We start from the raw sequence: 27,465 nt of genomic DNA, 5'->3' as shown, positions 1-27,465 counted from the left end.
ACTGTACAAACACAAGCCAATTAATTTTCACAACGGGAAAGAATCATACCTGTTTTTACAGATTGAGAAACAGACACAGAAAGCTGGAAGCCTACATTTTCAAGTGACTATTGATTTTGGGTGCCCAACTTGAAACACCTTAAAGAAGACTCCTTTTCAGAGATTGGGAGCTCAGCACTTTCTGAAAATTGGACACACATAGGATGTTTTAAGTTGCTTTAGATGCCTTTAATTTTGAGTGTTCAATTTTTAGACTCTTAGGGCCTGATCTTCAGAAGAACTGATCACTGACTGCTCCTAATGAAATCAATGGAAGGCATAGGTATTCAGCACCTCTAAAAAGCAGATGCAAACTGTTCAATACTTGACACTCAGAGTGACACATTCTGGCCTTCTGGACTGATTTCCAACATGACTCCCCCTCACTTAAATTAAAGCTGTGGATCGGCACTTCTGACAGGCACACCCTTAGTGAGCTCACCATGCTCACACAGGAAGTCTGCAACAGAGCTTGCCTTAACCATTATCCTTCCTGTCTATCTTTATGATCATACACATTCAGGTGGTGCAGCAAAAGGCAGGTGTCTATTTGTATAAGGTTGTCTTAACACTTGGCTTGACAGAAATGGATCACTGAAATGCATTAAAATTGCACTAAAAACAAGTAATGTCCAAATTTTAAATATCAAATTTTAAACATTTGATCCTGAAGACTCTTAGGGCTTGTCTACACTACTGTGCGGGGTTGATCTAAGATACGCAACTTCAGCTAATAGCTGAAATCAATGTACTTAGCTCTACTTACCATGGTGTCTTCACTGCGGTAAGTCGACAGCTGACGCTCTCCCATCAACTCTGCTTGCGCTTCTCATTCTGGTGGAGTATCAGAGTTGACAGGAGAGCGCTCTGCAGTTGATTTATTGCATCTATACTAGACGCGATAAATTGACCACCATTGGATCCATCGCTGCCCGCCGATCAGGCTGGTAGTGTAGACAAGCCCTAAATCACATAATTATAATCCCATAGAAGTCTGTGCTCCCACTGGGGTACTGCATAGGTGGTACTCACTATAGGGCAGGAATAAGGGTTTACAGTATCAACCTCAGAAGCTGTGGTAACTAAATGCTACTGATTCACTAACTGTATTCTTCCTAGCACAGTATCAAAAGAGGCTTCAAACTCCTGCAGGCCTATATAACAGGGGCGCTGTATGTAGGCACCTTGCTGCATACAGTTAACTGGGGAAGTGCAAGGGGGGAGCTACCCACACCTACCACAGACAAGCGAGGGGGCTAGGCAAGCGCTTGCTCAGAAGGGAGTTGGACATCCTAGCCCCTCAGTCTGACGGACTCCAGCCACTGAAGACACCGAGTCAGGCCACAAACATGGAGGGCAATAAAAATAACACACGTGGGGCCTTATTTCACCTGGGTTTTCCTGGATCCTTCTCCTTGCAATCATTGGGGACAGAAATGTACTCGGGGTGAGTCACAGCCATGCCTGCAGGGGTTTGAGCTTTTAAGACAAACAAACACCCACCCACAACAGAGCTGCAATTGGCAACCACTTCCGCGCGCCCACCATTTCCTCGCGTCTGTCCCTTTAAATACCCAGGCACGACTAGGTCCCTCACCCCAGCCACACGCTCCCAATTCCCCCTGAACCAATGCTCCCGCCCCTTATACCCGGACGCGCGCGCAGCCGCGAGCGCGCACCCCTCCCTCCCCTTTTTCCCGCCCACACCAAGCTGCCCTCGCGCCTTGATTGGCTAAGCGCTCCTGCGCCGGATAGTCAACATGGCCCGCGTGCAGAGCCGTGGTTCCTTGCGGACCAATCGAGGTGAGTTTTACTGTGCGGGCTGCCTGAGCGTCGCCCAATGGGAAGCGCTCTTCTTGACGGCGGCGCAGCCCGAGTGAGTCTGCCTGAGAAGAGCTTAAGCGCCGCTGGTGGGGCCGTGAGGAGACGCGAGGCCCGGGCAGGTGAGGGCCGGTCTAAGCTTCTTGTCCTTTCTCGGCTGTAGCTAGGTGGGGGGTCCCTTGCCTGGGAGCGAGGCTCGCCCTCCCTCCCTGTTTGCGGTTGGGGCGGGCGGAGGCGGCCTCCCTAGCCTGGGGTGGGGCTCCGGGAGTGGCGTGGGAGGCCCGGGGCGCCCCACTGGCGTGGGGCGGGTCTAGCTCCGAGCGGGCAGCGTTGCGCGGAGCTTCTGTCGCTGCGCCGGGAAAGTTCGGCTCCGCGGGGCGGTTGTGTGGGGCGTCTCAGTGATTGTAGGCCTGGCGTGAGGATCCCCGGCCCCGCGTGCCTCCGCTCTGCTCCCCTGCGGGGAGGCCGGGACCTGGGGGCGCTCTTTCCCCCACCGCTCTGTTCACCTCGCTGCCACCCTGTCTCTTCTCCGGGTGCCCTGGGTAGGGAGTTCACTTCTTCTACTCCCCTGCCCCGATTGCACGCTGCTGCCTCTCCCCAGGCATGCTGAGAGAGTGCGTAAGAGTCTTATTATCCTACTCATTTGGTAGCTGCATTTCATATTATCAAGCGGGCTGGACCTTGCACGTTGAGACATTGACAGCAGAAGGGCAGAGGAAAAAGTATAGAGACACTAGGGGAAGGAGAAAACAGCTAAATTATCCAAGTCACCTTGACTTATTGTCTGCTGTGTGCCAAGAGTAGGCCTTTAAAAGGAGTTTAAATATGGGCAAATAAGAGGTTATGTGAACCAGCTTAAAGAATTTCTGTCCATTCCCTATTTTTATTCCTCTTAAGTTTCCCCAGCAGGAATATAAAGTTGATAGTTGGTTGCTGCCTACAAAGTTATGTATAAAAGGTCTGACACAGACATTGTAACTTTCTTCTGAGGTTTGGCTTACCCATGAGTTGGGCCCTACCAAATTCACAGTCCATTTTGGTCAATTTCAGGGTCATAGGATTTTAAAAATAGTAAATTTCATGGTATTGTAATTGCAGGGGTCCTGACCCAAAAAGGAGTTGTGGTCGGGGGTGGGGGGTGGCAAGGTTATTGTAGGGGGGGTTGTGGTACAGCTACTCTTCTGTACTGCTGCAGGCGGTGGCGCTGCATTCAGAGCTGGGCAGCTGGAGAGTGGGAGCCCAACTCTGAAGGAAGAGCCAGCAGCAGCACAGAAGTAAGGATGGCAAGGTATGCCACCCTTACTTCTGTACTGCTGCTTGCAGAGCTGGGCCCTCAGTCAGTAGCCACCAGTCAGCAGCCGCTCAGCTCTGCGGACAGCAGCACAGAAGTAAGGGTGGCACGGGTTTGGTATTGCTATCTTTACTTCTGCACTGCTTCTGGCAGGGTGCTGATAGCCCACAGCTGCCACTCTCCAGTTGCTCAGCTCTGAAGGCAGCACAGAAGTAAGGGCGGCAATACCATGATCCCCCTTAAAATAACCTAGTGACACCCCCCCCCTGCCTGCAATTCCTTTTTGGGTCAGGACCCTCCCTCACTTTGAGACACTTTGGTCTCCCCCATGAGATTGGTATAGTATAGGGTAAAAGTGCACACAAGACCACATTTCATGGTCCATGACGTGTTTTTTGTTTTTAGGGTAGGCTGGGGGAGGCGGTGCCAGCCCGTGGGGCTCCCCAAAGCACAGGGCCCGGAGTGGTTCCTAGGGATGGCTCTGATGCCTAAGGGCCAACCAAGACTGGGGGTTTATTGAGCTAAGTCAGGCACGGGTAAACTTTTTGGCCTGAGGGCCACATCGGGTTTCTGAAATTATATGGAGGGCTGGTTAGGGGAGGCTGTGCCCCCCCCCCCCAAACAGCCAGGTGTGGCCCATCTCCTGCCCCATCTGACCCCCCCCCTTCTTGCCCTCTGATATCTCCTCCCCCCGGAACCCCTGCCCCATCCACACACCCCTGCTCCCTATCCCCTGACTGCCCTGAATCCCCCATCCCTGACTGCCTCCCGCTGCCCCATCCAACCCCTCCTCTCATTCCTGACTGCCCCCTGGAATCCCTCCCCCATTCAACCCCTCTGTTCCCCGCCCTCTGACCACCCTGACCTCATCCACACCCCTGACCACCACCCCGAACTCCCTTGCCTTCTATCCAACCCCCCTGCTCCCTGCCCTCTTACTATGCTGCCTGGAGCGCTGGTGGCTCTACAGCTGTGCTTCCTAGAGCACTAGGGCAGGCAGCCACGCTGCCTGGCTGGAGCCAGCCATGCCACAGCACAGAGTACCGGGTCAGGCGGGCTCTGCAGCTGCGCTGCCCGGCAAGAGCTAGCAGCCCCGCTGCCCAGAGCATTGCGCTAGTGTCGGGGCAAGCTGAGGCAGCGGGGGAGGGGGAATAGCGGGGGAAGGGCCGGGGACTAGCCTTCCAGGCCAGGAGCTCAGGGGCCGGGCAGGACGGCCTGGTGGGCCGTAGTTTTCCCATCGCTGAGCTAGGTGCCCAGAAACAGTAGATGGTACCTGCTTACAAAAGAGCTTACAGTCTAATTCAACAAGACATACGTGCACATGGGAAAGGGTATAACACAAGCAGAGTGATGGCATTAGACATGGTGGTTATGCTGTTTATTTACTTTTTGAGGGTGTATGTTTGGAAGGGATAAGCTAAATGGAAATAAGAGGTGAGGGGGCAGGGCAGGGGAGTAAAGGGGTAAGAAATTAGATAGGTGTGGAGTGAGGTTTAGGTGAAGAGACTGAGAATGGGGGATTAGGAGTTAGGGTTAGAACAAATAGCCAATCAACACAAGGGTGGAGCAAATCCAGTCAGAACTACAGAAAGTTCTCTAAATATGCAAAGGTCCAAAGGTATGCTTTGGCTTTTTGGCTGCTTTTGCCCCTACTGGCTGGAGTCTCTGGGGCTGACTATTATATAACCACATGGTGAGGTGGGAGAGGGGAGGCCCCACTCGGGTCCTCGTGCACCCAGAGTGGGAGGGTTCTCTCCTACACAATTCTGGATCTGGTGACTAACTGATTGGAGGGGTGGTCTGATCCTGACTGGGCCTCATTTTACCACTCTCTTCCCAGTGCAGCAGGCTCAGTTTCTTCCTCTGTGTGTTGGCTTACATGCAACTGTAAGGACTAGAAATCTCTTTTTAAACAAAATGAAAGTTTTCTTTTTCAAAATGCATTCCCTCTTGTGGGATGGTGCCTCCTGACGTTAAGCTTGCAGGACCTTTTTCAAAGCTGTGCCTATTAGAGGTGAGCAAGCCCTCCCTTCTGGGGCTGAACCTTTGTTTTTGGGCCCTACATGGGCTGAGACCCTCCCCTACCTCCCAATTATTTCCATTCCTATGCTGCTTCAACTAACCTGTATCGTGTCTGGTTTGCATCAAGCACACTTTAATTACAGCATGTTTCCCAGGACTAGTGAGGTGGGTGGTCTTTTTTATTTTATTTTTTTTATTTTGTTCTTCTTTGTTTTAATATTCTGTCACTAATGGCATAATTTGAAGATAATGGTTTGCTCAAGGTAACTGAGACCATAACTTGTCCTGCAAAGCTTATTGGTGGTGATGCCCAAGAAATAACTCTCTTGATTCTAAGCTCCAATATTTGAGTGCCAACAGTTACAAAACTGTAAACTGAGCTTGCTTATCATGGAAATAATTATCACAGTAAACATGGAGACGCCATGATATCACTTACTTTCTCATTGAAATGCACTGGCTCTATCATACTTACCTCTTCCAGAATTCACAGGCAATTCCGTGATCTCTGTAGGAAGAGCTTGTTTTAAAAGTTGTACTATTTTTTGATTCCTGACCTTCTCTTAAGTTTTCTCTAACTGGAAGAGCTCTGTTTGAAAGTACCCCTTCAATAAATGTTGAAACACTGGGAAAGTTCCAGAAGACTAGAATAAAGCTAATGTTGTTCCAGATTTTAAATGGAGTAAACAGGATGACCTGGCTAATTACAGGTAGGGCAACGAGTCTGTCATGTAGGTTACGGATTCCGTGACTTCCATGACTTCTGCAGGAGCCGGTGTTGGCTCAGAAGCACAGCAGTTTGGGTGTATGGGATGGGGCAGGGGGTTGGGGGGGGGGGGGTTTCCTGGCCAATGGGAACTGCGCAGCCGGTGCTTGTGGCGGGACCAGTGCGTGAAACCCCATGGCCTATCCACCACCTAGGACCTGCAGCCAGGACATCTGGAGCCGGGTAGGGAGCCCCTGCCAGCCCCGCCAACCGCCTCCAGCACCACCGGGGGTCCCAGGCCATGGCCTGTCCCCCCACACCCTCCAGCACCAGCAGGGTCCTGGGCCAGTGCCCCTGGACCACCACCCCGCCCCCTTCAGAGCACCCGCAGCCCCCCCGCCTACGTTTTAGTTAGGGGTATATAGTAAGAGTCATGGACATGTCACGGGCCATGAATTTTTGTTTACTGCCCTTGACTTGTCCATGACTTTTACTAAAAATATCCATGACTAAAATGTAGCCTTAATTATAGGCCAGTCAGTCTGACATTGATCCCTGGGAAGATAATGGAGCAGCTGATATAAAACTCAGTTAATGGAGAATTTGAGGAGGGTAATGTAATTAATGCAAATCAATATGGATTTATGGAAAATAGATTCTATCAAACTAACTTGATATCTTTTTTTTCTAATGAGATTACAAGTTTGGTTGATAAAGATAATAGTGTTGATGTAATATACTTAGACTTAGGACCACATGACACTGATTTAAAAACTAGAATGATATAAAATTAACATGCACACATTAAATGAATTCGAAGATGGCTAACTGGTCTCAAAATTTAATTATAAATGGGAAATATCATCAAACGGGTATGTTTCTATTGGGTCTTGCAGGAATCGGTACTTGGCCCTACACTATTTAACTCTTTTATTAATGATCTGGAAGACAACATACAATCACTGATGAAGTGTGCAGATAACACACACACTGGGGGAGTGGTAAATAATGAAGAGGAAAGGTCACTGATACAGAGTCATCTGGATCGTTTGCTTGAGCACAGCTTCTCAATGTTGGTTTAATATGGCTAGATGTCAATGTATACGTCTAGGAACAAAGAATATAGGCTATACTAACAGGATGGGATGCTCTGTCCTGGGAAGCAGTGACCCTGAAAAAAGATTTGGGGGTTTTGGTAGATAATTAGCTTAACATGACCTCCTGCAATGCTTGGAGGCATAGATATGGGAATCTTGAATAGGAATAAAGAGGTTATTTTATGTCTGACACTGGTACAACTGCTGCTGGAATACTGTGTCCAGCTCTGGTGCTTGAAATTCAAGAAGGACATTGATAAACTGGAGAGAGTTCAGAGAAGAGCCATGAGAATGGTTCAAGGATTAGAAAACACACCTTTTAGTGACTGAGCTATTGAGTCTGTCTTTTTAGCTTAACAAAGAGAAGGTTAAGGGGTGACTTGATTGTAGTCTGTGAGTATCTACACAGAAAACAAGTATTTAATGATGGACTCTTCAGTCTAGCATAGCGGTTCTCAAACTGGGTTGGGACCCCACAGTGGGTCACAACCCTGTTTTAATTGGGTCGGCAGGGCTGGCATTAGACTTGCTGGTGCCCGAGGCTGAAGCCCAAGAGCTTCAGCAGTGGTCGGCGGGGTTACAGGCCCCCCACCTGGGGCTGAAGCCCTTTGGCTTTGGACACCTCCCTTCCCCACCCTGGGTGGCGGGGCTCAGGTGAGCTCAGGCTTCAGTCCCCCTTCCTGGGATCATGTAATAATTTTTGTTGTCAGAAGAGGGTTGCGGTGCAATTAAGTTTGAGAACCCCTGGGAGCAGAGAAAGGTATAATGCAATGCAATGGCTGGAATTTGAAACTATACCAATTCAGATTGGAAATAAGTCATAAACTTTTAGCAGTGAGAATAACTAATCATCGAAACAATTTACCAACGGAAGTGGTGGGTTCTCCATCACAAATAATTATTAAATCATGATTGAAAGTTTGGGATTCTATGAATGCCCCAAACTTCTAAATTCTGACACCTCAAATTTTTAGGAGATACGCAAGTGCTTGATACTAGAATATTGCAGCAGCAGTTGGTGTCTTGATGTTAATTTATTATACCTACCATGTAGGAGATTGGCCTTCCTCAGAGCTTGCTTGACACATGGCAATAGTCAAACTGGGCCTTAGGCCCCAATCCACAAAGGTACTTAGGCACCTGTATCCCAGCCTTTGGCTCCTAAGTCACAATTGTAGGCTCTACTGTGATAAACAAAACTCCAGCTGACTTCTGTAGGTGCCAAAACTTGGTGCCTAAATTTTCAGGGTAAACATTCTCTAGGTGCAGACATTTCTGCCTCTGGACACGTACATTACTGCCTCACTTTAGGTTTCCTGAACCTAAACCCCAGATCAGTGCACGAACCAGGGGAAGATAGGCATTCTCCCGCCTATCTCCCATGCGGGGCTTGATCAGGTAGGTGTGCTCAGAGGTTGCATACCAGATCAAGTTTAATTCAAAATCTGTCTGCTGGAGGAGGAAGAGGGAGGTGGTGCCCACCTTAACTTCTAACCTATTGGTTAGAACACATACCTGGAATGTGGGAGATCTGGGTTCAGCGCCTACCCACCCCGGCCTCACGAAGGGAGAGGATATGAACAAGTGTCTCCTACCTCTCAGGAGAGTGCTCTAATCACTGAGCTATGGGATATTCTGATGTAGGGCTCTCTAAATCTCTCCTTTTGAAGCTATTCCACTTGGGGTGAATATGCAAATAGTCATTCAGTCAGAGAGACTGAAAATAAGACTGGTGTTTAGGGCCAGGTATGAGGTTTAGTGTGGGGGCAAAAGATAGAAGGAAATGCTGGAATACTGCATGCTCTCTCTCCATTCTCATGGCTCTTCTCTGAACTCTCTCCAGTTTATCAATGTCCTTCTTGAATTTCAAACACCAGAGCTGGACACAGTATTCCAGCAGCAGTTGTACCAGTGCCAGACATAAAATAACCTCTTTATTCCTATTCAAGATTCCCATGTCTATGCCTCCAAATTAGGAAAGAGTATGGGAGGAAAATACTAGGAAGTGAAAAAAGGGGAAACCTTGATCATTAAAACTTCTGAGTCAGGAGTATTTCAGCTCTTTAGTTGTACTGCCCTTTGTCATGTTTGTATTTGAGAATATCTATGTGCACTCCTGTTTGAGACAGGAGTTGAATGAGATGACTAAGTACTGGGTAACATAAGAGGAAAAATCCTTTTTTAGAAAAGGAGCAGAGAACCGAAATAGGACGTTATCATATAGAACTATCTTACTGATACATAACCTAGGCTTTAACACTTTTGTTTTTAGTATATAGTTCAGATTTTACGATGCCATAGGAACAGATTACAGGCTGAAATACTTACTTTTAAGGGATGTAAAGAGCTATTTAGCCATTTAAAAACAAATATTCCATGAAAACAACAAGGAGTCTGGTGGCACCTTAAAGACTAACAGATCCTTGTTGTTTTTGTAGATACAGACTAACACGGCTACCCCCTGATACTAAATATTCCATGAGTTCACATCATAGAACAGCTGCTCATAAACTTACATTCAGATGTGATGCTCGGTGTGACCAGTCCGGTGAAAGATGTACAGTACATAAGATCCTGCTTATGGCTGTTGACTGTTCCTTAGCAGATCCTGCAGCTAGAATTGCAAGCATCTTGAGGTTTTAATCAGTTTTTCATAATTTTATATGAGAACAGTATTTTGTGTCCTAAACATTTTATATTTTAATTTGTAGGTGGATACAAGCATACAGATGGCAGATAACAGGTAAGTCAGAATGCCCTCAATATCTGTTCTAAACAGAAATTGTTTGCTACTTACCCATCTTCAGAGCTCACCAGTATCTTAGTAAGCGGTTCTTTCATGAAACTTGGCAAATCAAAAATAGAGAAGGCTAGCCAGAACATTAATGCTTTCTCCCACGAAAAAGGAAAATGAATTGGTGCATAGGAAGCTAAGAATGTTGCACAAATGGTCATGTGTAAAATCACTCTGTTCTTCCTATTGTCTACTTCTGAGGGCATTCTGCGCACAATATTTAAAAATTCTGCTAATTTTATTTGTCAAATAAATGTGGATGCTCCAGCATGGCATTGGGGAGCACAGGCCACTGGCTGCAGAGAGGAGGGAGATCACTGTGCAGCCTCCACCCCCCAGACTCAGTGGTGATGCTGAACCCAGCCCTTACATAGTGCAAGGACAGGGCCAGCCTACAGAAACACCCAAGGGCCCCTCCATGCCAGGTGTGGGCAGGCAGGCTCAGCAAGGCAGGATCTGAGTGTGGGGAGATTCAGGTGTGGGTTGAGAGGGTTCTGTGGGGGAGGGGGGGTGCAGGCGACTCAGTGGAAGATCTGGGTGTGGAGGGGGATCTGGGTGCACAGAGGGTTCTGGGGGTAACAGTAATGGGATTTTGTAGAGGGGTCCAGGTGAAGGTGGTTGGGGCTCAGCGGAGGGGGGGGTGGGGGGGGAGAGCTTGGCAGGGGGGTTTGGGTGTGGGGGTCTCAGTGGAGGGCCCAGATGCTGGGAGGAGTGGGGCTCAGTGGGATGGGGATCCTGGTGCAGCTAGTTGGGGCTCTGTGGGATGGGCATGTGGGTGCAGGTGGCTCGTCAGGGTGGTCCAGGTGCAGGGGAAATGGGGCTCATCGGGGGGGGGGGTTCTGAGTGCAGGAGGGTGGGGGTGAGGCTCAGCAGGAGGGTCTGGGTATGAGGGGATCTGGATGCATGGGGGTTGGGCGGATGGGGGAGCAGCTCACTGTACAGGGATCCCACTTCCTGCAGCTGAGGAGCGATGAGTGTAGGAAGCAGGGGAGTTTGCAGAGCTTCCTACAGCTGGGGGGGAAATCTGGGGGTGGGTCTGACCCAGCCCCGGATGCTGTGCAGGGGAAGAGGAAGTCCCCTCCTCCCCAGCCCAGCCGGGAATAGCAGCTGAGCCCAGCGCAGGATAGGAGCCACCCACCGGGTCTTCCCCAGTCCTGCCCCACAGTGATTTACCTCTCTGCCGACTGCCCTGGGCACCCGGAACATACTGCTGGGGCCGGTTGCATGACCACTCTTGTGGCTTCACTTTGTTTCCCCATCAGAGTCTTTTTTTCTGCAGGGAAGCAAAGAAATCTGCGGGGAACATAAATTCTGCGCATGTGCCGTGGTGCAGAATTCCCCCAGGAGTAATTGTCTAGACTCTGAATGAAATATATTACAATTATCTTAAAATAACTTCCTTGTTATCTAAATGTCCATCTAAAGTTTATCAACATAATAGTTTAAGTGGTAAAAGCACTTTTCAGTTTGCTGGTAAGCTAGTGTTATTTTTTTAAGAGCAAGGTGAGGACAAACTGAAATTACAACTTTTTTCTAATTTGTTAAAAGTAACTGCTTTTACTGTGATTCAGAAAAAATCCCTTTTGATCTGAGGTTTTACGGGGATAGGGAAATAATCTGAGCTTTGAGGCCCTGTGCTGTATTTAATTCTTCTGGATTGTATGCTTTTTGTAGAGTCCCAACATTGCTCCTGCCTTGTTGGGAGAGAGTCCCCTGTGTAATTACTCCATTTTGTACTAATAAGATGTTGCTTATATTTTAAGTTCCTCAGGGGAAAGAACATATCATTATCTTGATCTTGTACATAGCTGGACATGATGCCCATAACATTATTCCTACACATGAAGGACTTCGCTTCCACCAAAATCTAATGTTCTAAAACTAAGTTTGTGAACTAGAGTTTAGTAAAAATACTCTGGTCTCTGAAACAAAATTTACATATTGATAGCAAAGGTTCAGCTTTAACTAACTTGCCCTAACAGCTCTCCTTTTACCATCTTTAGGGCAAATCTGATTCTCAGATTTCTCTAACTCTGTGGCAATCAGTGGCTTCTTTGACTATTTAATTAGAAATATATTCAATACATCTGAGTAGGGAAATAATATAAAACACTGCATCTGGCATGTATTTTTTACTTTCATAGCTACTAGTGTATCAAGGCCCTACTTAACTGTGATATTGTGGAATCTGCAATTTCTGCAATATTAGGCTTCCACCGCAATTTTGACAGTGGGAGCACCAGGCGGCCAACAGTGGAAAAGTAATGGACCACAAATAATAAGGTCCATTATTACTTTTCTGAAATTTCCCATGAGTTGTCTGCAACTCAGCCACAATTTTTTTGATAATCATCCTGCAATTCAAGTAGGGCCTTACATATTGTGCATTACAAGCGTATGGACACACTGCCCTGAAGAATTTACCGTCTAGTTAAAAAACAAGAGTTTATGAAAAATTGTAAAAATACATGTTTCCTTGCATTTGAATTTAGAGATTATTTGTTCAATGGATTCCCAGACTGTGGTATCTGAACCACCAGTTGCTTGGGGAGCACTTGCTGACCAGCTACATGGTGCTGGGCCCTTTTTGTCTACAGCAGCTAAATTGAGTGTAAGATGGCTAAAAATACTTCCCTTTCCCTGTATCATTTTTCTATGTAAGTAATTGCTGTAGCTGCAACAGGGTTGTTCTGCTGTTGTGAATGAGTGAGGAAGTCTACATGAGTGCAAATTGTAGTGGAGATAGTTCACAAATTTACCTTCTAATAAGATGTGGTTCACTCTGTTAAAGTTAAGGAACCACTGACAAAGGCTACAGACATCAAGAGACATACCTATTTACATTTGACCTCTCTGAGACTTCAAGTCCAAATTATGTTGTTGGGGAAGCTTTTATAGCCAGCACATCTCCCAGAAGTTGGTTGTAATGGGTTCATATTATTTTTTTCCTTGTAAATGTAAACCCTGATTGTCCCTGAATTTCAGGTTATCCAAATTTCAATAAACAAATCCCAAAATATGTTTATCTGAAATTCTTGTTCTCACAGGACTTTTTGGGTGTTCTGTTGTTTTTGATTCCTATGCCCAGAGAGGCTTTGAATGATCAGTTTTACCTATATTTCTCCTTCCCTCACTATTTAAAGAGTTTGGATCTCTCCCCACTCTTAGATGAAAATCAAATAAGCCTTGCTCAAATGCCCTGTGTCGCAACATCCTCCTGGCCAAGGGAGGATGGATGCAGCTCCAGGGTCACTCAGTTGATGTGAGAACCTCCCTCAGCTTCTTACTTTCATGGGAGAAAACAATTAGCTTGATATCCAAACTCTGATATCCAGGTCTCAGCCATCTGAACTCAAGGTACTGATGACAACAGATGTCTTTTAATGGGATCTACATATTTTTAACTTCTGCTGTGCGTCATACTTTAAAAATAGCATTCTTTTATACGTAATATAAAATAAAATACTTTCAGTGATTTCATAATTAGATGTAGAAGCAAATATTGAGCTGGTGTTACCTTTTGGTGTGTAAATCTAACTTTGGCTTCTTTAGTAAAGCAGAAGATGCTGCCTCAGATTCTGTGGAAGCTGCTAAACATGCAAGTGATAAAAAAGGTAAGTGTGAATTGTAAGTAACTGTATAAGGTTATATTAATAGTGGTAAGCCTCCTGTTTCTCTTGTACACTGAAATCCTTTTCTATACAACTACAAAAATGTTTACATCCAAAATGGTGTATGCATGTGTCTATTTAAGGCTCTAGTAGTTACCCGTAGTTAAGGCTGAGAGGCCATTTCTAAGTTTTGACAAAATCAGTTGATCCAATTTTGTTCAAGTGTGAAAACCCTTATCTTTGATCAGAACATTTTGCAACTAAATAAAATGACAAAATAGAAACTTCAGACTTGACTTGTAAAGCTCTGGCAAGTTTCTTCAAAGTTTGAAGATCATTAGTTGCATATCTTTAAAGTTATAAACATTTTAAAATGGACAGTCTTTTGTGCACATCACGTCTACAAATACTTTAGAAGCAAGAGGAAGACCAAGGACAGTGTAAGCCCGTTACTCAATGGCGGGAGGGGGAAACAATAACAGAAAATGTGGAAATGGCAGAGGTGCTTAATGACTTCTTTGCTTCGGTTTTCACCAAGAAGGTTGGTGGTGATTGGACGTCTAACATAGTGAATGCCAGTGAAAATGAGCTAGGATCAGAGGCTGAAATAGGGAAAGAACAAGTTAAAAATTACTTCAAGTTAGATGTCTTCAAGTCACCAGGGCCTGATGAAATGCATTCTAGAATACTCAAGGAGCTGACTGAGGCAATATCTGAGCCATTAGCGATTATCTTTGAAAAGTCATGGAACACGGGAGAGATTCCAGAAGCCTAGCACTATATTTGCCCTGTTCCAATCTATAAAAAGGAAAATAAGGACAACCCAGGGAATTAGACCAGTCACCTTAACTTCTGTACCCAGAAAGATAATGGAGCAAATAATTAAGCAATCAATTTGCAAACATCCAGAAGATAATAAGGTGATAAGGAACAGTCAGCATGGTATATCTAACATGGTGTGTGTATATATAACAGTAAGACGTGGTATAGCTTGACTTTAGTAAAGCTTTTGATACTGTCTCACATGACCATCTCATAAACGATATAGGGAAATGCAACCTAGATGGAGCTACTATAAGGTGGGTGCAAAACTGGTTGGAAAACCATTCCCAGAGAGTAATTATCAATGGTTCAGTCATGCTTGAAGGGCATTATGAGTGGGGTACCGCAGGGGCCTGTTCTGTCTCTGGCTCTGCTAATATCGTCATCAATGATTTAGATAATGGCATAGAGGGTACAGTTATAAAGTTTGCAGACGATACCAAGCTGGAAAGGGTTTCAAGTGCTTTGGAGGATAGGATTAAAATTCAAAATTATCTGGACAAACTGGAGAAATGGTCTGAAGAAAATAGGATGAAATTCAATAAGGACAAATGGACTACTCCATTTAGGAAGGAACAATCAGTTGCACACACACAAAATTGGAAATGACTGCCTACGAAAGAGTACGTCGGAAAGGGATCTGGGGGTCATAGTGGAACACAAGCTAAATATGAGTCAACAGTGTAACAGTGTTGCCAACAAACAAAAAAAAGCAGGTGGGGAAGATGAACATGATTCTGGGATGTATTAGCAGGAGTGTTGTAATCAAGACACGAGAAGTAATTCTTCCACTCTACTCCAAGCTGATTAGCCCTCAACTGGAGTATTGTGTCCAGTTCTGGGCACCACATTTCAGGAAAGATGTGGGCAAATTGGAGAAAGTCCAGAGAAGAGCAACAAAAATGATGAAAGGTCTAGAAAACATAACTTATGAGGGAAGACTGGAAAAAATTGGGTTTGTTTGGTCTGGAAAAGAGAAGACTGAGAGGGGACATGATGATAGTTTTCAAGTACATAAAAGGTTGTTCTTAACCGCTGAGGATAGGACAAGAAGCAGTGGGCTTAAATTGCAGCAAGGGAGGTTTAGGCTGGACATTAGGAAAAACTTCCTAACTGTCAAGGTGGCTAAGCCCTGGAATAAATTGCCTAGGGAGGTTGTGGAATCTCCATCATCGGAGATTTTTAAGAGCAGGTTAGACAAACATCTGTCAGGGATGCCCTAGGTAATACTTAGTCCTGCCATGAGTGCAGGGGACTGGATGAGAAGACTTCTCGATATCCCTTCCAGTCCTATGATTCTATGATTAGTACTTCACTATATGGGATTTTGAACATGCTTGAAGTCTGTTCACCAAAGAATGTCCTTTGTTGGTGAAGACAGAAAAAATGTAGGTTGAATCTTTCAACAAATTCTGAAATTCAAATTAAAGACTTCATCATCTGTGCACACACGGTGGGATGCATTAAGGTTGCACAGGCAACCTTAATACTGGCATTGCATAATCTGGATGCTTGACTTTGCAATCTTAAATTTCTTTCATAGGTGTTTTTGGTAAATTTAGAAATACATTGGGGCCAGCACCAAGCACCTAAATGCTTTCAAAACTATATTTTAAAAAAGCAGCTTTTATGCTTAAAGGCCAGCAGTGGAAACCCCATGCTTCATATCAGGCTACCAATCCCTACTATTAAATTGAATCAAAAATCTTTCCGAGGCTTTGGAAGTCTTAAACTGTGTGTGAAGCTTATTAAATTTGAGCAGGCCACTAGAGGGGGAGAGTTAAAAAGCATAGATTTTTCTACTAAGAGTACCTTGGTGCTTCCCATGGCAGAGTTTAACTTTGGGAGCAATGCAATAGATCTGAACTCCCACAGTGGGACATGGGAAAACAGGATCTTTCAGGTAATTGGCTCCCACACCATCTGAGGAGTTTGGTAAATTGTAACCAGAATCTTGAATTGTATTTGAAAATGAGTAATGGCCAGTATAGTGCTCATAGCACCTTGCCAAGCTCAAAAGCTAGGCTGCTACATTCTGCATTACTCAAAGCTTTTGACCATTTTAAAGGGCAGCCCCAGTTAGTTTGCAACCTGGCCAAAAATATAACACAGCAGTTTTCTGTGTTCTTCCCACTCCCACCTCCTGTTTCAGACTGGTTCAAGCTCTTGAGCCAGGCTTAAATGGAGGGTAGAAGAAATTGCAAGTTCCAGATGCTCTTCAGGGAAAATTATGACTCCATCATGCCCCGTCACTCCTGCTGTGAACCTTGATTGCAAAGGTTGGCCATACTTCTCCACTGGAAAAGATGCAGTTGGCATTCTCATCGCATTCTCATATGCAAACTAAGAAAATGTGGTCTACATGAAATGGGGAGGGGAAGGGATAGCTCAGTGGTTTGAGCATTGGCCTGCTAAACCCAGGGTTGTGAGTTCAATCCTTGAGGGGGCCACTTGGGGATCTGGGGCAAAATCAGTACTTGGTCCTGCTAGTGAAGGCAGGGGGCTGGACTCGATGACCTTTCAAGGTCCCTTCCAGTTCTAGGAGATGGGATATCTCCATTAATTATTAATAATAATTATTATTATAACTATAAGGTGGGTGCACAACTGGTGGATAGAACATACTCAAAGATTAGTTATCAATAGTTCACCGTCAAATTGGGACGGCATATCTAGTGGGGTCCCAAAGGGGTCAGTCATGGGTCTGGAATGAAGTAATTAATGAAAATATTGAATAAAATTTTCAGATTACATCAAGCTAGGAGGGGTTTCAAGCACTTTGGAGGACATAATTAGAATTCAAAAGGACCTTGACAAATTGGAGAATTGGTCTGAATTCCCCAAGATGAAATTCAATAAATAGAAGTACAAAGTACTTCGCTTAGCAAGAAAAAAAATTCAATTGCACAAATACAAAATGGGGAATAAAGTGATGGTACTGCTGAAAAGAATCTGGGAGTTATAGTGGATCACAAATTGAATGAAAATAAACAATGTGATGCAGCTGTGAAAAAGACATATCATTCTGGGGTATGCTAACAGGAATGTGGTATATAAGACATTGAAGGTAATTGTCCCACTCTACTTGGCACTGGTGAGGCCTCATCTGGAGTACTCTGACCAATTCTGGGTGCCAGATCTTAAGAAATATGTGGAAAAAGTGTACAGAGTCTGGAGGAGAGCAAGAGAAAATCCAAAAGGTTTAGAAAACCTGATGCATGAGGAAAAGTTTGGCGGGGGGCAGAACCCTGGGCATTTTTAGTCTTTAGAAAAGACTGATAAGTCTTCAAATATATTAAGTGCTGTTATAAAGAGGACAATGATCAATTTTCCTCCATGTTTACTGAAGGTAGAATAAAAAGTAATTGGCTTAATCTGCAGGAAGCGAGATTTAAATTAGGAAAAATGTTTCTATGTGTAAGGATAGTTAAGCTCTGCAATAGGCTCCAAAGGGAGATTGTGGAATCCCCATAATTGGAAGTTTCTAAAAACAAATTGTACAAACACCGGTCAGGGATGGTGTAGGTTTACTTGGTCCTGCCACAGCACAGGGGTCTAGACTGGATGACTTCTCAAGGTCCCTTCTGTGCTATATTTCTATGATTCTGGGATTCTCCATATGCATTCTCCTGCCCATCAATATCACTTCTCTCTTTCTGATTTGAGCCTGAACCGATTTTGCTGCTGTTGAAAGTCCAGTACAGCGGTGATTATAGTTATGATCCAGAGGTTCAATAATATTGCTTAATGGCACTATCAAAATATTTAATATAGCACCAAATCAATCCAGACGTATTCAGATTTGTATTAAGAATGTTTTTATTTTCATAGAAAAGCTAGCGGATCAAGTGATGCAAAATCCACAAGTCTTGGCAGCTCTGCAGGAGCGACTTGACAGTTCGTCTCACACTCCTTCAAGCTATATTGAAACGTAAGTACAATGCACATCACACTTTCAGCAAGACTGAAAAAAATAACAGACCAGAGTTACTATTTAGTCAGAAAAATAGAAATGTCAGAGTAAGGAGTGTTGCTGCTTTAATAGATGGTGCAATGGCCACCATCGTAGAGAGGAGGACCCAAATTTCTCTAGATCAGTTCCACAAACTACTAACCTAAGATTGCATCCTGATATGAGAGTAGTTCATTTTAGTGTTAAGTTAAAACTGAACACTACTCAGATTTTTTTATGTCCGTCTTCAATTCCCCTTGACTGGGTTTTGGATCACTTCTTTGAGATTGCTTCTATCATAATCTCTCTTCACTGGATTATGCTTGGTTTTTAGAACTGAGTTCTCTAGGGTCAGTACTAGGATATAAAGTGAAGGGTTCAACACTTCTGGAACTTTCTCTTCTGCGTGAGAGTGTGAGAATAGGCTAATCTGTTCAGGGAAGCTTTTGGAGGTTTAGTTCATATCTGGCAATTTGGCCTTGTTTTGTCAGTTTATACATTTATGTTTCAGAGTACAGCCCATGAATACATGCTTTTCTCTACAAAATACACAATTCTTTTCCATAGAAGGGTCGACATAATTGTAATTGCACAAATTTAGATGTAAAAAAAAGAAGTTACTTTCTGCCATCTGAAATATAGGGGAGGCTGATGGTCTAGGGCAGGGGTCGGCAACGTTTGGCACGCGGCTCGCCAGGGTTAGCACCCTGGCGGGCCGGGCCAGTTTATTTACCTGCTGACGTGGCAGGTTCGGCCGATCGCGGCCCCCACTGGCCGCGGTTCGCCGTCCCGGGCCAATGGGGGCGGCGGGAAGCCGCGGCCAGCACATCCCTTGCCCGCGGCGCTTCTCGCCGCTCCCATTGGCCCGGGACGGCGAACCGCGGCCAGTGGGGGCTGCGATCGGCCAAACTTGCCGCGTCAGCAGGTAAATAAACTGGCCCGGCCTGCCAGGGTGCTTACCCTGGCAAGCCACGTGACAAATGTTGCTGACCCCTGGTCTATGGCAGGGGTCGGCAGCTTTTCAGAAATGGTGGTGTGCCGAGTCTTAATTTATTCACTAATTTAAGGTTTTGCGTGCCAGCCATACATTTTAATGTTTTTAGAAGGTCTCTTTCTATAAGTCTATAATGTATAACTAAATTGTTGTATGTAAAGTAAATAAGGTTTTTAAAATGTTTAAGAAGCTTCATTTAAAATTAAATTAAAATGCAGAGCCCCCCCGGACCGGTAGCCAGGACCTGGGCAGTGTGAGTGCCACTGAAAATCAGCTCATGTGCCGCCTTTGCCACGTGTGCCATAGGTTGCCTACCCCTGGTTTGGGGATGGAAGATAATAGCAGGGATCTCAAACTTAATTTACCTTAGGATCAGTGCCAGTCCTCAATTCCTCCCAGTGAGCTAATAATGTCACTGAAGATGGTGTTCAGAAAATAAAACGTTTACATTGTAGTTTTTATTTTGAATTTCTTAGAAATAAAACTGTCATACAACTTTATACAATTCTTCGTCTGCCAGAGAGTTTTTAGTTTCAGAGGGGTAGCTGTGTTAGTCTCTATCAACAAAAACAATGAGGCGTACTTGTGGCACCTTGGAGATTAACAAATTTATTTGGGCATAAGCTTTCGTGGGTTTTAACCCACGAAAGCTTATGCCCAAATAAATTTGTTAATCTAAGGTGCCACAACTACTCCACAGTTTTTAGTGTTTGCCAGACACCTGGCAACGCTTCAGTTCTGTCAGTTTGTTGATGTTTGGCCTCAGTGACAGAGCAGTTGAAACCTTCAAGATTGCAGCAAGGTGTGCTTCAGATAGTTGTGTTCGGTATTTTGAATTGTTTATATTCATTGTGGAAAAAAGTGATGCTGCCTCCATGGCTGACTGTGCCTGGCAACTAGTGATGCTGCCTCCATGGCTGACTCTGCCCGGCAACAAATGATGATACCTCTGTCCCTCTCCCCCAGCCAATGGGAGCTACGGGGGGGCGGCGCCTGTAGCAAACATTGCCAGCAGTGTGGCTGCCTGCACCTTTCCTCCGCTGGCTGCAGTGGGGAGGTTCTTGGGCCGCAGATGGCCCGTGGGCCGGGAGTTTCAGACCCCTAGTATCAAGGACAACATGGATAAGAAAAGATTCTTATAAAGTTTTTAAATGCCCTATTAAAAAAGGAACGTGTGTGGGGGGAGGGGTGTTATGGCTAAACCAAACCTTCCTATGACTAAAGAGTATAGCTATAATATCAGGTAATGCACAGTGACTATTAGATGTGAAGAAGCTAACTTTCTAGACTTACAGAGCTGTTTATTTCTAGGTTACCAAAAGCAGTAAAAAGAAGAATTGATGCCTTGAAACAACTCCAGGTGAAGTGTGCCCATATAGAAGCTAAATTTTATGAAGAAGTTCATGATTTAGAGAGAAAATATGCAGCCCTCTATCAACCTCTCTTCGATAAGGTAGGAAGTGTATAAAGATCTTTTCCAAACTGCTGTTTTCTCAAACTTCCTTTGTTTGGAGGTAAATAGAGAAGAGTAAAATAGAAACAAATTATCTCTCCTTTCTCTGTTCCTCCCCCCCCCCCTCCTCCCCTCCAGCTGCCTTAAGGAGAAGCTTGGATTACCAATCTAGAACTCTAGCCCTTGTTCTTTTCTCATCCTATCAGATGTTCCATATTTTAAAAACTGTACGTCCAGTGATAAAGGCTGGGGTTAGTTACTCCTTTCGTAACTCTAAAGAGGGGAACTGCTGGAGAGCTGTGTAAAGCATTCTTTTCTACTCCTCTGATTGTATTAAAAACTCCAAGACTTACGGACAGTTTCCCCATTTACAGGATCTATAGCAGATGCACTAGCATATCCAAAGCATGTTCTTGATATCGCTACTCCAGCACCAGTCAGTCAGTTAGGTCTTTTCCTGCAAAGCCTGGCACTAAGGGTATGTCTACACTACGAGAGTAGTTCGATTTTACTTAAATCGAATATGTGGAATCGATATTACAAAGTCGAACGTGTGTGTCCACACTAAGGACAGTAATTCGACTTTGTGAGTCCACACTAACGGGGAAAGCGTCGACATTGGAAGCGGTGCACTGTGGGCAGCTATCCCACAGTTCCCGCAGTCCCCGCTGCCCATTGGAATTCTGGGTTGAGCCGCCAATGCCTTCTAGGTAAAAAAATGTGTCGAGGGTGCTTTTGGGTAACTGTCGTCATCCGACCGTCACTCCCGCCCTTCCTCCCTGAAAGCGCCGGCGGGAAATCAGTTCGCGCACTTTTCTGGTCTGTGACAGCGCGGATGCCACAGCACTGCGAGCATGGATCCCGCTGCGACCATCGCTGCAGTTGTGGCCGTTGTCAACGCCTCGCAGCTTATCATCCACCTTTCCCAGAGGCAGATTCAGATAAACCGGGCGAGGAGGCTACGGCACCGCGGTGAGGGCCTGAAGTCTGAGAGTGGCACAGACCTGTCACAAAGCACGGGACCCAGCGCCGAGGACATCACGGTGACAATGGGTCATGTGGATGTTGTGGAACGGCGATTCTGGGCACGGGAAACAAGCACGGACTGGTGGGACCGCATAGTGCTGCAGGTCTGGGATGAATCCCAGTGGCTGCGAAACTTTCGCATGCGGAAGGGGACTTACCTTGAACTTTGTGAGTTGCTGTCCCCTGCCCTGAAGCGCAATGACACCCGGATGCAAGCAGCCCTGACTGTCCAGAAGCGAGTGGCCATAGCCCTCTGGAAGCTTGCAACGCTGGACAGCTACCGGTCTGTCGCGAACCAGTTTGGCGTGGGCAAATCTACCGTGGGGGTTGTTGTGATGCAAGTAGCCAACGCAATCGTTGAGGTATTGCTCTCAAAGGTAGTGACCCTGGGAAATGCGCAGGTCATCATAGATGGCTTCGCCGCGATGGGATTCCCAAACTGCGGTGGGGCTATAGATGGAACTCACATCCCTATCCTGGGACCGGACCACCAGGCCAGCCAGTACATTAACCGAAAGGGCTACTTTTCAATGGTGCTGCAAGCACTGGTGGACCATAGGGGACGTTTTACAAACATCAACGTCGGATGGCCGGGCAAGGTTCATGACGCTTGTGTTTTCAGGAACTCTGGTCTGTTTAGACGGCTGCAGGAAGGTATTTACTTCCCGGACCACAAAATAACTCTTGGGGATGTGGAGATGCCTATAGTCCTCCTCGGGGACCCAGCCTACCCGCTAATGCCCTGGCTCATGAAGCCCTATACTAGCGCCCTGGACACTGAAAAAGAACTCTTCAACTACCGGCTGAGCAAGTGCAGAATGGTGGTGGAGTGTGCTTTTGGCCGTCTCAAGGGGAGATGGAGAACCTTACTGACTCGCTGTGATCTCAGCGAAACCAATATCCCCATTGTTATTGCAGCTTGCTGTGTGCTCCACAATCTCTGTGAGAGCAAGGGGGAGACCTTTATGGCGGGGTGGGAGGTTGAGGCAAATAGCCTGGCTGCTGATTATGCCCAGCCAGACAGCCGGGCAATTAGAAGAGCCCAGCGGGACGCGCTGTGCATCCGGGAGGCTTTGAAAGCTAGGTTCCTGAGTAAGCAGGGTAACCTGTGACTATTAAGTTTGTGTACAGAGAAGCTGAACCTGCCCCCATTTCTTTACCAAGTAAATATTCACTATCCTCTCCAGTTACATACCCCGTTCCCCCCCTTCCAACACGCGTTTAAAAATAAAATCACTTGAATTTTGTTAATGAACACCGTTTTCTTTATTACTGTTTTCGCGGTAAAGTGTTGAACCTGGGACGCAGACTGTGGTGGGGAGCGGGTGTAGTGTAGTGATGCAAAGGATGCTTCTAAACTCTGTGTGTGGGGGCTATGTGACTTTGTGGCAGGGGGAGGACGGTTACAGATCCCCTGCTGCGTGGCTCTGTGATCCAGGATAAGGACCGCTGCATAAGATCTCTAACTGCCCTCCCCAGCCACAAAGTCACAGAGCGCCCCCCCCCCCCCCCCCCCCCACACACACAGAGAACATGAAAACCACCTCCCAGACTGACCAGGGTAACTAGTGACTGCAATGTGTGTGTGCCCTGTTGCTGAACCTGCCCCCGCCTCTGTACCCTGGTAAAGGTGACTGTCCTGTCCAATTACCAACCCCCTTTCCCCCCCTTCAGACAGACTCTCCTCTAAAAGAACATGATGGAAACAGTAATTAACAGAAACGTATTTTTTATTAGCAACTATACATGAAACTGGGGAATGAAACTTGGACGGGGGCTTGGGTGAGGCGGGAAGGAAAGGACTTATCAAATTTTGGGGAATGAGAGCCTTCTGGTACTTGAGCAGTCTGCAGGGGTGGAGTGAGAGTTTTCACGGACTCTGCCGCCCCTCCTTCTTGGGACTTTGGGTGAGGGGGGTATGGGACTTGGTGGCGGGGGAGGGCGGTTACAGATATACTGCAGCGGGGCTCTGTCCTCCTGCCTCCGGTCCTGCAGAACATCCACAAGGCGCCGGAGCGTGTCCGTTTGCTCCCTCGTTAGTCCAAGCAGCGTTTGAGTCGCCTGCTGGTCTTCCTGCCGCCACCTCTCCTCCCGTTCCATGTGTGATCGGTGCATTTGGGACAAGTTATCCCTCCACTGGGTCTGCTGGGCTGCCTGGGCTCGGGAGCAGCCCATAAGTTCCGAGAACATGTCCTCCCGTGTCCTCTTCTTCCTACGCCTAATCTGCGCTAGCCTCTGGGAGTGTGATGCCAGGCTAGGTTGGGAGACAGTCGCAGCTGTGGGATGGGAAAAAGGGAGTGAATTCCTCAGAAAGATAAATTTTTGGGTGAACAAAGAACATAGTCTTTCTCTGTGAACTAGACCATGCACAGCACCTATCACATGCGCACTCAGGACAAGGTCGAATTTTCGGCCTTCGCATTCAGTGCCTGGGGTCTTGCAGTGCAGATCAGAGAAGCGGGGCAGGACACTGGAATTTGTGTAGCAGGCCGACATGGTAAGCCGTAGACTTGTGGCTGCTTAAAACTTTAATAATAGCACTGGCCTCCTTTCACGTTGAAAGCAATGCCAGTCCCTGCTGCCAGCAATCCGGCAAGCATGAACTCTGCCCCTGTCCCACCCCCTCGCGGCTGTCCCAGGGAAAGATCCCTGTATGCTGCCCCCTCCCGCCTCCACCTCGTGGCTGTAAGCCGCCGGTTACAGTTCTGTAAAGGAACAGGCAAGCAGTCCCAATACTAACGTTCCCCTACCTAATTCAAAGCAGGTCACCATGAGCGACATCACTCCGATGCGGATTTCAGAGACTGAGAAAGAAAGGATGCTTCGGGAAAGCCTGCAAAGACCAGGGCCGTATGCCGCCATGCTCTGCAAGGCAATGATTCCCGAGTACTTGCTCGTCTCCTGGCGTGGAAACGTTTCCTACTACGGAGGACCCGATAAGGCCGCTCTCCCAAGGAACCTCATGCAAAGGCTTTCCAATTACCTCCAGGAGAGCTTCGTGGAGATGTCCCTGGAGGATTTCAGCTCTATCCCCGGACATATAGACCGCATTTTACTGTAGCTGCATTGGCAGGGACTAAACAGTAGAGCGGCTAGGGCAGAACAATCATGCTAAACCGGACATTGTTAGATTTTTTTTTTTCAGTAGTTGCACTGCCAAGGACTGAAACGTTAAGCACCTAGGGCAAACTAATCATGAAAAACCCATTGTTATTATTGTTAATATTCCTATTCCTATTAAAAATAAATGTTTACATGATTAACACTTACTGACTGATCCTTCCCCTGATTCTGTGTCCGGGTTAACGCCTGGGGACGGTTGGTAGGGGATCTCTGTAAGGGTGATGAAGAGATCCTGGCTGTCGGGGAAATCAGCGTTGTAAGCGCTGTCGACTGCCTCGTCCTCCTCATCTCCTTTCTCATCTTCCCCGTCCGCTAACATGTCCGAGGAAGCGGCCGTCGACAATATCCCATCCTCAGAGTCCACGGTCAGTGGTGGGGTAGTGGTGGCGGCCGCACCTAGGATGGAATGCAGTGCCTCGTAGAAACGGGATGTCTGGGGCTGGGATCCGGAGCGTCCGTTTGCCTCTTTGGTCTTCTGGTAGCCTTGTCTCAGCTCCTTGATTTTCACGCGGCACTGCGTTGCATCCCGGCTGTATCCTCTCTCTGCCATGCCTTTAGAGATCTTCTCGTAGATCTTTGCATTCCATCTTTTCGATGGCAGCTCGGAAAGCACGGACTCATCGCCCCACACAGCGATCAGATCCAAGACTTCCCGATCAGTCCATGCTGGGGCCCTCTTTCTATTCTGAGATTGCATGGCCATCTCTGCTGGAGAGCTCTGCATCGTTGCCAGTGCTGCTGAGCTCGCCACGATGTCCAAACAGGAAATGAGATTCAAACTGCCCAGACAGGAAAAGGAATTCAAATTTTCCCGGGGCTTTTCCTGTGTGGCTGGTCAGAGCATCCAAGCTCGGACTGCTGTCCAGAGTGTCCACAGAGTGGTGCACTGTGGGATAGCTCCCGGAGCTATTACCGTAGATTTCCATCCACACCTAGCCTAATTCGACATGGCCATGTCGAATTTAGCGCTACTCCCCTCGTTGGGGAGGAGTACAGAAGTCGAATTTAAGAGACCTCAATGTCGAACTAAATAGCTTTGTGGTGTGGACGGGTGCATACTTAATTCGATGTAACGGCGCTAAATTCGACATAAACTCCTAGTGTAGACCAGGCCTCAGACTAGTTGACTATACATTACAAAATAAACAAAACCTCACAAAGGAATTAAACGGGCTAACAAAACAAGGCAATACCTGGAAAATCCCTGTCAGATTCCTGAACGTGTTGCTGGGTGTAAAAGAAGGTATATAGTGAGTCTGTATTCTATACTTGGGCTCTTGGGTTTATTAGAACTGCACTAGATAGTACATTTTAGCAACTTTTCTAGATCCCAGCCTCCTCACTTTAAAAGTTGTTTCAAAAACCATAACACACAAACAACTATTGATGCTATGACAATATTCATAAGTCATGCTTTCTTTTGTTTACATTCAATAATGAGAAAATAGCAAAAACCTTTCTGGAGGTGGAGGGTGGTGTACATTTTCTCAAAGGTAGACATCTACACAAAGTAGACAAAGATTCTTCTCTTTGACAGAAGAATTCCTTTAATTGGTGGAGAACATTCTTTAGTACAACAGATTGTTTGTTCTTAATGTCAACTCTTGGGTCTTACCTAAATTTTAGCTTTAACATTCACCATGTTAGATATAAATAATAATGAACTCTTTAGACAGAGGATGAAATTGTCTCCATTCATGTCTTCATTTTCTTTGCATAGCTAATGTATTTTTCTGTGTAATCGATAGGATTGTAATTGAACTTCTTATATGTGAAAAGTGTATTTGTGGCCTGCTGCGAACTCCTAAAATTGATGCCTATGATTCTGAATTTCCTGACATTGACCATCTAAAAAACACTGCAGTTTTTGATAGTGGGACAGTTTCTCTACTCTGGAGCATTGGCAGAATCTGGCCCAAGGAGGCTCATACTAGTGTGGGGGAATCTTCTGGTGACATAGAGCTAGTATACTGGTTTTGCACTAGCTCTCCTTGCTGCTGGCCAAGTGTGTGTGGCTGGTGCTTTACTAAGCCCTGCTGGTCTCTGACTGCATTTTCAGCCTCTTGGTGGTGTTGGCAGCCTGTGTAACTCAGCCATTAGGCTACTCCAAAGTCACGTTGAGGACTTGTCTGGTGCAGAGCCAGTGAAAAAGTGAACTTTATACCATCTTTGCAGTCTCCATCTTTCCTCCATTGCTGTGATCCTCTGCTGTGGCTGAGGATTTCTCTTTTGTACAGAACTTTTTTTGCTCCCCTGTGGTGTGTAAGGGTCTCTAGCAAAAGTGCAACTAATGCCTGGTCTATACTAGGAAATTAAGTGACAGTTATACTGACCTAGGGGTGTGAAAATTCAACACCTCTGAGCTATGCAGTTAAACCAACCTAACCCCCATTGTAGACAGTGCTAAGTTGACAGGAGAAGCCTTTCCGTCAGCATAGGTAGTATCTTCACAGAAATGCTATAGTAGCACAGCTGTGCTCCTATAGTGGTTTATTTGCAGACATACGCTGACTGCTATACAAGAGTAGGAACTATTTGACAGAACCATTTTTATAGTACTTGAGCTAAAAGTTATTTTTGCTGACGTTCAGTGGTACCTATTTGAAATTGTAGTAAAGTACAAAACAGACAATTGTGACTTCCACTTTTTTGTTTTCACTTTAAACATAAGTAACTCTAGTTCTGTTTAGTTCATTTATGTTGTAACTTACTGT

At 46.0% G+C, this 27,465-nt stretch overlaps 1 protein-coding gene across 2 annotated transcripts in view; it reads left to right on the top strand.

The window, feature by feature from the left end:
* Positions 1-1,894: 1,894 nt before the first annotated feature.
* The window catches only part of NAP1L4 (nucleosome assembly protein 1 like 4), a 59,179-nt gene continuing 33,608 nt past the window's right edge, over positions 1,895-27,465 (top strand). For both annotated transcript variants that reach the window (XM_065403843.1, XM_065403844.1), the window contains exons 1-5: positions 1,895-1,982; positions 9,688-9,719; positions 13,323-13,384; positions 18,035-18,134; positions 20,461-20,602. In XM_065403843.1, coding sequence (XP_065259915.1) covers positions 9,706-9,719; positions 13,323-13,384; positions 18,035-18,134; positions 20,461-20,602 — 318 coding nt within the window. In that variant the 5' untranslated portion in view covers positions 1,895-1,982; positions 9,688-9,705. The remainder of the gene's footprint in view (positions 1,983-9,687; positions 9,720-13,322; positions 13,385-18,034; positions 18,135-20,460; positions 20,603-27,465) is intronic.

This window comes from Emys orbicularis, chromosome 4 (genome assembly GCF_028017835.1).
Source record: "Emys orbicularis isolate rEmyOrb1 chromosome 4, rEmyOrb1.hap1, whole genome shotgun sequence".
In the NCBI taxonomy this organism is placed as follows: domain Eukaryota; kingdom Metazoa; phylum Chordata; order Testudines; family Emydidae; genus Emys; species Emys orbicularis.
Note: the sequence above shows the minus strand (reverse complement) of the source record. Positions and strands in the feature narration are given on the sequence as shown.